The sequence below is a fragment of the Malus domestica genome, chromosome 04 (assembly GCF_042453785.1).
Source record: "Malus domestica chromosome 04, GDT2T_hap1".
NCBI lineage: Eukaryota > Viridiplantae > Streptophyta > Magnoliopsida > Rosales > Rosaceae > Malus > Malus domestica.
Genome location: NC_091664.1, coordinates 17,667,777 through 17,680,138, shown reverse-complemented (window position 1 = coordinate 17,680,138; position 12,362 = coordinate 17,667,777). Strand labels below are relative to the sequence as shown.

The window sequence follows — 12,362 nt, the reverse complement described above, 5'->3', positions numbered from 1 at the left end:
AAAAAAAGCCAATTTGTAGAGGGAGAACGTTAACCCTTGATGATCTCTTACCCACTTTTCTTTAGGTTCAGAAGTCAACGGAATCTGAATTGATTTGTGGTGCCGTTACGGCCGGTGGATCAGGGAGCCAGGGATGATCGGATTAATGGCAGGTTGAAAGGGATGACGGCGTACGTGTTGTTGTAGCTCACGTATTACTATCAGTGCAGAGAGACTCACTTATAACCGGTTTATTGTTACTATGGTATCCGGTCTAATAATATACAAGATAATAAGTACATTTTTACCCAGATACATTGTATAATTGGATAGAGACGCCATCTGATGATGAACTCGTTGCATTTAAATTACTTTCTTATTACTAGAGGGGAGAAATCATATTCATCACGCACGTGAGGCTAATGTGGCCTCTTACCCTTCTTATACTGAACCCCACTTATATTTACAAACAGTGCTTTCGGTGTGGCACGCTCTAATCAACTTGTACCTTAAACTTTTGTGTACTTAAAAACTGTTTCTTAATTTTCAATATTCAACGAAAGGAGGCAGATCTCTACCCTCCCACTTCCCGTGCTCTTCTGTTTTGTGTGATTACGGTTAAACTACGTCAACATTTTATATTTTTTTTATAGAGATAATAAGACAAAAAGAAATAGTAATATAAAATGTTGACGTGGCTTAACCGTGACCATACAAACAAGAGGGCACGAGAAGTGGGAGGGCAGAGAATCTGCCTCCTCAACCAAAAATGCCAACACTCTATCTCAACGCAAATTGAATAAACCACAATTTCAATTTTATTCTATACAATTAAATTAGGGACACTTTGGATGCAGTCCTTAGCTATCAATATTCTTTGATTGAAACCTTGTTAGTTTTTAGTTTTTGATTGAGGTCCTTGACATTAATGTAATAATGTAAGTTACTATATTTTTAAAATTAAAAATTAAAAATTGAAATTTGTAATTGTTTATATTAATGAGATTTTAAATAAAACCCATAATTTATGGGATTAAAAATAATAAAATATAAATTATACTCTCTATTATATTGTGTGTGTGTGTGTACATATATGTATGGGTACATTAACCAAAATTAACAAAAAAAGTTATTGTACCAAAACATGGATACATTCTCAAATCAACGAAAAAGAATGTACCCATATAAGTTTAAACATGGATTAAAAAATTTGAAAGGATTTTATATTAAAAAAAGGGTACATTTTACATATAACAAATTTTTGATATATTTGAGAATGGGTACATTTAAGATTAAAAAATTGAGAATCTTTTTATATATAAAAAAAAACTAATAGGTACAAACTTAATTTAATTTAATTTTTTTATTATTTTGGAAATGTTTGAATTGAAAATTAATTAGAAGTTTAATAGAGGTGTGAGTATTAAACCCTAAATTAATTACTAATTTTTATATTAAAAAATTATATAATAAACATGTAAATTCATTATCATATTAATGCTAGGGACTTGAATCAAAATTTGAGAACTAATAAGGTCTTAGTCAATGAACAGTAAGAACTAGGGACCGGATACTAATTTTTCCATTAAATTATGCACCAAAGGTGAGTTCGATTTCACCCTTCCCTAGTATCGCTCATATAGTTTTTTTATGAACAAACAACATGATCTAAATTATGGGGAGTGGGTTTAGCCTTACAATGACATAGCAATAATATGGTTCAAATTCATTTTTGGCGAAAATCAAACCTAAGACATTTTACTTAAAGTAAATTGTATTAATGGTTCCTCAACTTTAATGAAATTGAAGCAATGATCTCTGAACTAAAAATCCATTACCATTGGTCCCTTAACTCATCAAAATGTGTAGCTATGGTCATTTTCGTCAAATTCGTTAGACTTTTGTCAAAATAAGTTATGTTGAAGGACCATTGCTACAATTGAGGTCCCTCAACTCATTAAAACGTGTAGTTATGGTTCTTTTTGTTAACTTCGTCAGAATTTTATCAAAATGAGTTATGTTGGAAGGACCATTGCTACAATTGGGTTAAAGTTGAGGGATCATTGCTCCAATTGGGGTTAAAGTTGAGGGACCATTTCTGTAATTGGATTAAAATTGAAGAACCAATGTTAATGGATTTTTAGTTGATTGACCATTGTTGCACATTTTGATGAGTTAAGGAACCAATGATAATTGATTTTTAGTTAAAAGACTATTGCTTCAATTGAGTTAAAGTTAAAGAACCATTGCTATAATTTACTTTTATACGTACAAGTAAAATTGATCACTAAACCGTAGTACTATAAGAGTTAGGCCCAAAGAAAAAGTACCATAAAGTCGAATTTATGTTGTTGGGTCCACTGTGAAGTATTTGAGGCCCGGGTTCTTAACCGACCCGCTAGATCGGCTTTGATGGCTGAAGCCTGTAGAGAAGTCGCAGAAGCTTGAGCAACCGAGAGATAGAATAAAATTTAAAAAAAAAAAAAATGGGGGGTGGTAGTAGAGGGAGCAAGAAAATACTGGTGGGTTTGGTGCTGGTCATGTTTCTAGGAATCGCCGTCTACTTGCGGCTCTGGACTATCGACTACTCCATTTCTTCCGATGAATCCGAGCTCCTCAGGTTTGCTGTTTGCTTCCCATCTCATATTTTTCTACTGCAAATCTCAAATTTGTTCTCAGGGGTTCATAGTTTTGCGGATTCCATGAATGATTGAATGATTGAATGAATGAATGAATTCCCATTAGATATAACCGCAATTAAATTAAGCCCAAGTTTTTAGATTTTACTTTCCATTAGTGAGTGATGAGAAATTCCAACTTTGTGTTTTGGCTCAAATGGTTCATACTCGGAATTATTGTTCTATGATCTCACATGTACACTTTAATTTTCAGAGCTTCATATGGCACGAATGTTAATAATGTTTCCATGAAATGAACTGGGTTTATTTCTATTTCTATGGGATTTTGGGGTTTAGTTGTATGTGGGAGTTTACTTGTTATTTCTGTTTCTAATTTTGTTTTAGAGAGTTTGTCACTCAATTTTATATGCTTTTTCTATTGAAATCTTGTAGGCGGCAGTTTGACCTTGCAAATAGGGAAGCAATGGATGAATCTGCTGAGTGGAGGCTGAAATACGATGAAGAAGCCGAAAAGGCTACCAAGTGTATGAATCAACTCAAACAGGTTCGCGTCATATTCTTCCTTTCTTTAAATTTATTTGCATAACTCTTTCAACAATTAGAGTTTTCATTTGTGTGTTTAATGCTGGTATTGATTGTAAGTTGTCATTGTTATACACTAATCTGATTGGAGTTAATATAAGCTCATTGTTGTGGGAAATTAGTTTTCGTATTATTTTTGGAGAGTGTGATTGCATGCTTAGAATAGTAAGGATCGTCAAAGCAAGATTAGTCTTTGAAAATGATCTCTGCATCGAAAGATAATTAAAACCACTTTGGAAAAACTAAACTATGGGCGCTATCACTCTATTTCGCTATATTCCTGTCAAAGTGGGTTTGGGTTCAATCTTTGGAAGGGCATCCTTGAGTTAAATGACTTTTTTTTAAAATGATCAGTCTAACGACATAATCTATGGATGTAATTTAGAAGTTTCTGTGCCTGTCATGAATCATGATCATCCCTCTGCAGATCAATTAATTGTTCGTCTTCCTTTCAGATAGAGGGATCATTTGGGGAGGGTGATGGAAATGCCACTACTGTCAACCAGAAATTGTTGAATCTACAAAAGGTGACCCCTTTCTTTTCAGTAAAAGACTTGTACAAAAGTTCTTGTAATGTCTCATAACTTCATTCTTTTTCCACTCAAACGTGTATCTTCTTTCAATGCCATCCACTTTTATGCACCCTTTAGTAAACCACATTAAGGAGCTCATTAGAAACCAAGCTGAGGATGGCTTGCTCGTATTATTAAATACCGTTTGTTAGAAATCAAATATGCTCTGAACCCAAATAATGTGTATAAACTGCGGATTTTGACGTTACATCAAAGTTTTATCTCTCTCTTTTCCCTTATCAGTTCAGATGGACAATGATGTGCTAGTGTAGTGTGTTTGAAAGTTCCCTTAGGTTTGAATCCTTCCTTTTCTTACAAGTCCTGAAAATATTTCCCAGGAAAATATGGCCTTAGTCGAACGGATGGAAGCCTTGAAAGAGGAGCTTGAGGCCGAGAAGCTGAAGTGCAGCGTTCAATAGGTTATTATATCATCAAGGGTCAAAAGATTCAGAATAATCAAAGTCACAGCATTTTTTCATTTTGTCCAATTCATATACTCTCGATCTCAACACACCATAAGAACACCAGTTGGAAAGTTTTTAGCTTCAGTGGTTACTTAAACCATCAAAGTCAAACGCATATTTTTGGACGAGATGCACATGCCCCCTTACAGCTTTTAATCCATGCTGCTTTCCGGGAAACTGAGGTATTTGGGTAATGCCTGCGTTTCTTCTACTAAATATACAATGATATTTCCTGTTTGCACCTTACTTATCTTCATGCTCAGGAACCATTGTAAATTGTTCAGCCTTGAATGTACCATTTTCTTTTCCTTGTAAAATTCCTTCTTGTTATAGATCCCATGGTTTTTCAGAGCCTGTAATTCATTTGATTGAGAGCGTGAAATATCAGATGTCCGATTGTCTTTGTTCGTATGGCTTTATTTCAAATTTCTGTTATTGTTATATACTAATAGTAATTTTCCCATTTTTTTTGTTGGTAAAGAGAATAAAAACTGGATAAAGAGTTTGTGTGGAGCAACTCTAAGAAATGAACAGGCATTACATGATTACCATGCTGACCTATCTAGTCAAAGCATTCACACAACAGTAAGTAGCCACTAAATACAATTACTACTTAAGATAATCGTACCCCTCCCGCAATCTTTCCGTACAGGAAGAGAACTAGTTTTGATCTCCGGGGGTTGTGGAGCCGTCGGGTTCTGAAGGGTTAGTTCTCCGGTCTGTCAACTATGAAGAATTGTAGTAAGCAAGTGTAGAGAGAGAAAGTTAACAAACAGGAGAGAGATATTGAATATTCTTTTCTTCTCATTAATAAAACTCACTCTGATAATTACACTTCAATGTGATATATATTGTCTATGCCAGAGAACAACAATTCTAACTAACTGTATACAACACCAATTACAATATAACACATGTCACATATCCAACCATTATATCAACACATCTATCATCCTAACATCCCCCCCTCAATCCCATGATTGCAGCAGCCAAGCATGAGATTGGAACAAAAACTATTGAACTGTGGAGAACACAAGCCTTTAGTCAAGATATCAGCATATTGATCAGTAGAAGAAACAAACTGCAATAAAATATAACCTTGTTGCACCCGTTTAGGAACAAAGTGACAATCAATTTCAATATGCATAGCTTTAGAGTGGAGAACCGGATTAGTTGTAAGTGCCATTACAGAAATGTTGTCATAATGCAGCAAAGGTGTATCAGGACATGAAACATGTAAATCTCTGAGTAATTGTTGAATCTACACAACCTCAGCTGTGGTAGTAGCCATGGCCCTATACTCTGCCTCAGTAGAGGACCTACTAACTGTATGCTGCTTCTTAGAACTCCAAGAGATAGGATTGGAAACCAGAAATATGACAAATCCCGTAGTTGACCTCCTGTCATTGGGATCACCAGCCCAATCCGCATCCGTGTAGACTTTTAAAGACATAGGACCAGATCGAAAACACAATCCTAAGTGCATGGATCCTTTAAGATACCTCAAAATTCTCTTTACAGCTACAAAGTGTTGGTCAAGGAGAGAATGCATAAATTGACAAACCTGATTAACAGAGAATGCTATATTAGGTCATGTGAACGTTAAGTATTGCAAAGCACCAACAAGACTTCGATAATAACTGGGATCTGAGAAAGGAGGGCTGCCATGATTTAAAAGCTTTTGATTTGAATGACAGGGAGTATGACAAGGTTTACAATAAACCATATTTGCTTTCTGTAGAATCTTCTTGATATACTTGGTTTGATGAACTAATAGCCTTTGAGACTGATACTCAATCTGCAGACCAAGAAAGAAATGCAACAGGCCTAAATCCTTCATATCAAACTCCTGAGTAAGTTGAGTAATCACAGATTGCACCAGACTATCATTGCTACCTGTGAGGATAATGTCATCCACATAAAGCAGAAGTATAATCACATCATTGCCAATATGTTGGACAAAAAGAGATGAATCGGCATAAGAAGACTTGAATCCCAAAGAAAGCAAGAACTTGAAAAACCATTCATTCCAAGCTCTAGGTGCTTGTTTAAGGCCATATAAAGACCGTTCCAGTTTACACACATACTCAGGATGTACAGGATCCAGAAAACTTTGTGGTTGAGCCATATAAACTTCTTCATCAAGAAAACCATGAAGAAATGCATTCTTCACATCCAATTGTTTTAGTTTCCAGCCATTTGTAGTAGCCAAGGACAAAACCAATCGTACAGTTATAGGCTTAACCACTGGACTGAAGGTTTCATAATAGTCGAGCCCAGCTTCTTGTGAAAACCCCTTAGCAACTAACCTAGCTTTATACCGAGCTACAGAACCATCAACATTCTTTTTGATTTTGTAAATCCACTTGCAGCCTACAAGGTTCTTGTTTGGAGGAAGAGGAACCAGTTTCCAGGTTTGTTGTTGAACCAAAGCTTGCATTTCTTCCTTCATAGCAACCTGCCATTCCACAAACTTGGAAGCTGCGGAAAAAGTTTGAGGTTCTGTGCTAGAGAGCTCACCACTAACTGTAGCTGAAAAAACTTTCTTTTTCACAATACCAGATTTCGATCTGGTTTGCATAGGATGACCATTAAGTGTGGACACTGGTATTGACCGCAATGTATCAACTTGAGATGTAGAAGTGTTAGGATGTAATTCTGTATAACTGAGAGACTATACAACAGATCCAAAAGGAGATCATTGAGTAGCTGATTCGGGAGAAAGAGATTCTTGAGAAGATAGAAGATCACTCGTGTTATTTGTTGATGCGGAACTGGACTGAGTAACAGTAGGTGTTGAATCTCTATAACCCATTGATGGGGACAGTTGAGGTAAAGGTATAGGTATAACCAAAGGATGTTCAAAGGTGTTAAGATGTACAACAACACTAGGAGCAGGAGATGATGCATGACTGGAAGAAGAATGTAATAATTTTGTACTCGGAAAACTATGTTCATCAAACAGAACATGTCGAGACACAAGAAGTTTATGAGTGCTGAGAGAAAAGCAAATATAACCCTTGTACTGGGAAGCATACCCAACAAATATACATTATGTATTTTTTGGATCCAACTTATGGCTCCTATAAGGTTTCATGGAAGGATATCAAGCACACCCAAAGACTCGCAAATGGTCAAGGATAGGTGGAGACTTAAACAAACATTCAAAAGGAGATTTCATGTGAAGAATAGGTGTAGGCATCGTATTGATTAGATAGGCAGTAGTGGCACAAGCATGAAACCAAAAATAGGAAGGCATGGATGCTTTTTGAAGTAAAGTAATGGCAGTTTCCAACAAATGGCTATTTTTCCTCTCAGCCAACCCGTTTTGTTCTGGGGTATAAGGACAAGACATTTGATGAACAATACCCTGATCCCTAAGAAATGCTTTGAAAGCTAAACCCACATATTCACCTCCACCATCACTTTGATGTGTTTTAATAGTTGTATGAAATTGAGTTTTAACAAATGCAACAAACTGAGCAAAAATAGATAGAACTGCAGCTTTATTGATAATAAGGAAAACCCATGTATATCTCGTACATTCAACCATAAGGGACACATAATACTTAAACCCTTCCAAAGATACAATGGGAGCAGGACCCCATACATCAGCATGTATTACTTCAAAAGGAAGAACAGATTTTGAAGCGACACTAGGGAAAGGTAATTTGGAAAAACTTGCCTTGCAAGCAAGAGATACATGTGGTTGAATCTTTATTACAAGGAATAGAAATGGAGGAATTCCTAAATGGTGCAGTAGTAATAGCATTCGAAGGATGCCCTAACCTACAATGCCAAAGTTCAAAGGACACCTTTTGACTCAAAAAAAGCAACTAGAGTAGGCACTGGTGATTTGGAAGACTTGAAAACTAGAATTGGGTAGACGGCATTGTTACTCAGTCCATGATATAACACTTTCCCGGTGACCTTGTCCTGTATACAAATAGAGAACTCATCAACAATACAGCGACATGTGTTGTCTTTACACAATTCGTATATAGAAAGCAAATCTTGAGACAATTTTGGAACATGTAATACAGAATTAAGCTGAAATGTATGCGATTTGGTGGGAAAAGCAGTGTTGCCAATATGAGTAATACTTAAACTTTCACCACCAGCACCAATGACAGTCTCAGTGGATGGATAAGGAACTGCAGCTTGAAGATTAGCAATATCTGAAGTCATATGGTTGGTTGCACCAGAGTCAACCAGCCAAAAATCCTGATTAGGTGCACTTGGACACAAATTGGCACGGCTTGCATAGCAACCGGATGAGATGAGTGATATTGAGGAGGTTGTTGCACTGGTGATCCAGATGAATAATAACCAGATGGAACTCCAACAGAGGAAGATGGATGTACAGGAATCTGTTGAATGGATGGATGTATAGGAAACTGTTGAAAGGAAGATCCAACCATTGGAAACTGTGGTGAAGGGATTGAAAATTGTTGTGAAGAAAAAACATTCCTGTCAAAACAAGTAGCTGCAGTTTGCCCTTTTCTATGACAGATTTGACACCCATTCTAAAAATGGTTGAGAGCCAAATGACCTTTCTTGTCACAAATTTGACAAATCTTAGAAGGATTGTAGGTTGAACCCGAGGAAGATTGAACAAGAAAGAAACTCTGAGAATTATTGGCACCATACAGAGGCTGTGATGCTGACTGAGAGTTCGAGTAAAACTGTTTGCCCTTGCCTTTAGACTTGAAATTATTATGACCTTTGAAGTTATTGAATGAACCAGAGGCATATTGAGAAGGGAAAGCACATGGTGGATTATTAGGCATAGTCATCTGAACAAGTACTGAATGTGTAAAGCCAAGCATTGACAAAGTTGAAAATCCTGACAGAGACATTAGAGAATGAGGCAAAGAAGTCCCAATGTGCATTCCAGCATGTCCCGAAGACTGACCTTGATCATATGTAGCCTGAGCACCCTGAGCATACATAGCAGACATTAAAGGAAGTTGCTTGTGAACTTCATCCAGTGTAAATTATTCAGCCTTCAATTGAGATCTGAGTTCTTTCAAGGACACCAAACTTTCCCTGCCACGAATTACAGCTTTGATGGTGTTGTATTCAGATGGTAAACCCCGTAAAGCCACAATAACAATGTCTTCATTAGAAATAGTCACTCCAACAGCAGCCAATTGATCTCTAGAATCTTTGATCCACTAAAGATATTGGTCAATTGACTCAGGTCATTTCTTAATATTCTGCAAGTCAATTTTCATCTGCACAATGCTAGTACGAGTGACACTAGCAAATCGTTCACGAAGATTATCCCACATTTCCTTGGAACTCTGGCTGCCAATGATGCAGGACAAGGCATAAGTGGATAAAGTAGAAGCAATAAGAGTCATGAGAGCCTTATCATGAATCTTCCATATTTTGTACGCATCAGAGATAGCCGGAGTAGTGTCAACAAGACCACCCACAAAATTATTATCCTTAAATTTCTTAGGACACGAAATTGAGCCATCAACAAAACCAATAATACCATTTCCTTCCAGGAGAAGATCCATTTGAAAATTCTAGGTAACATAGTTAGAGTCATCTAATTTCATTGTCACAGTGTTGCCTACACTCGGAATTAACGAGGAAATTGGCGATTGAGTAAGAGCCAACTGATTAGGGTTCACCATTGTGTATAGCCAAGATTACTTCACTACAAAGAACATTTCGAAATAGCCAAAAACAGCACTAGGATTCAAGAACCACAACAGCAGGCACAATATTGCAGAAAGAACACACCAATGCGAACGAAGCACAACTACGAAATCAAATCAGAAAGTAGAAAAGCACAATTAACGGATGCAAGAGAGAAGAAGAAACACCTTGCAAGCGACAACAACGAATCGCAGAAGTAACAATCGACTTCTACCACGACTGTACACCAAAAGCCCTAAACCTTAGAGTTTGAGTACCGACTTTGATCAAACACCACCAACTTCAATAAAAAACACCACCGATGTCAATCAAAACACCACCAACAATGCATCTCGGAGTGACAAAAGAAGCAAGAAGATAAGCGGAAGCGACCAGGTCGTCAATCAATGGCGATGGCCATGATCAGCGATGATACCATGTTAACTATGAAGAATTGTAGTAAGCAAGTGTAGAGAGAGAAAGTTAACAAACATGAGAGAGATATTGAATATTCTTTTCTTCTCATTAATAAAACTCACTTTGATAATTACACTTCAATGTGATATATATAGTCTATGCCAGAGAACAACAATTCTAACTAACTCTATACAACAACCAATTACAATATAACACATGTCACAGATCCTACCATTCTATCAACACATTTATCATCCTAACACGGTCATGGAGAAATCTTGTTGTTGTCTGCACAAACACTTCATTGTCCTCCTGTTGACTTTCTGGGGCAGGAGCAGTAGTAGAATTCTGTCATGTATAAAAGCAAAGAGAAACAAGAATTTAATTGCATTGCAGATTAGCATGCACATAATTAAGTAAGATTTAAACAATGAACTAATCGAAATTAGCTAATAAGTGATCTTGCTGGACAGTCTGCTCCTGGTGTCCATCATCTTAATCAGCTCATCAAACTGAAAAACAGAGATTAAACCGAGTATTAAGGATGCTCGAAGCGGTAATTATCTGACTAATACCGATTTACGAAGAAGGTTAAATATAGATTAGGGATTTAAGGGGTTTAAGATGCATTGCATACTCTTACCTGTTTTACTATTTTTCAACAAGTCCTTGCACACCGAGGTAGCCTTCTTTCTTCCTCAGCTTCCTTATTAGACATAGTGCTCCAACCCTCAAGCTCTCAAACCCTTATCTCTCTTTGGGACAAATTGTTCAAGTAAACAGCAAGGGTTGATACCTATATATAGCAATGGTCAAGGTGCTCAAAGAGCATGTTAGTCGTGGTTTCTTAAACCTTACGCCGCCGTTACCAATTGTCTTGATTATTGCTCTAAGCCGCCATTCGCAAAAAAGGAGAAGATATATCCCATTATATTGCCTGCCATTTCTTCTCTCTTACACTTATAACACTATTCTCGTGTTAATCACACGCACAAATGGAGATATAGGCTAACATAAGACTTATTCCTTAAACAACTCAATGTACGATGTTCTTATTCATCAACCGCTGTCCATGAAATTTTTTCATTGGACAACTTATCGTATGGTGTCGAAATCTAATATATATGTTTGGGCTTAATTTACTTCTGTTAAGAATAATTGAGGAGATGGAAGCATAATTATTTGGTCACTTACCTAAAAAATGCTTACATAAACAATGGAAAATTGGTTTCAACATGGAATTCATGAATTGTGATTACTTTATCCCCTTGAAGAAAAAGCTACTGATTGTATTTTGCCAATCGACTTGTCTTTCTTTCACACCTATTGCATTTCAACCCACAATTCCTTGAGCAAAGACCAACCCTTTTGCCATTTTTCAACACTAATCATAGATGTTTTAACGGATTACATGATTATCCGCATCAAAACTCTTCCTAAAGTAGTTCTAAAGAAACTTTCATGCAAAGGAGATATCCATTATATGTGAGAACAAGCAGAGGAAAGGACAAAAGTGGGTATATGCGAGTTACGGATAAGTTATTTTAGTTCTAGAGTTTAGCTTTAGCGCTTATGATAATAACACTAGCAACTATGAGAGCAGTAACTATGGCACTTGAAGAAAGTAACAGGAATGGTTATATATCCTTTCATCTACTATTTCTCACAAATAACGTATATCCTTGTTGTATGAACGTTTCTTTAGAACTACTTTAATGAGAGTTTGATGCAGATAATTATGTATTCAGTTAAATCAATTAAAGCATTTATCATAGTATTCAAAAATGACAAGTTATTTTTTTTCATGGAATTGAGGGTTGAAATGTAATAGGTGTGAAAGAAGACAAGTCGATTGGCAAAATACAATTATTCGCTTTTGTTTCAAAAGGATAATGTAATCATAGCTCATGAATTCCATGTTAAAACCAATTTCCATTGTTTATGAAAGCATTTTTTAGGTTAATAGAGTACATTAATCCCATACATATATATTTGATTTCTACACCGTGAGAATTAAGTTGTGCAATGAAAAAAATGGTTGACAAATAATAAAGACA

At 36.3% G+C, this 12,362-nt stretch overlaps 1 protein-coding gene across 1 annotated transcript; it reads left to right on the top strand.

The window, feature by feature from the left end:
- The first annotated feature begins 2,352 nt into the window (after positions 1 to 2,352).
- On the top strand, positions 2,353 to 4,643 carry LOC103433232 (uncharacterized). Its single transcript, XM_008371468.4, has 4 exons — positions 2,353 to 2,599; positions 3,051 to 3,162; positions 3,656 to 3,727; positions 4,111 to 4,643. The coding sequence occupies exons 1-4, from the start codon at positions 2,466 to 2,468 to the stop codon at positions 4,189 to 4,191; spliced, it is 399 nt and encodes a 132-aa protein (XP_008369690.2). The 5' UTR covers positions 2,353 to 2,465; the 3' UTR covers positions 4,192 to 4,643.
- Positions 4,644 to 12,362: the final 7,719 nt, after the last annotated feature.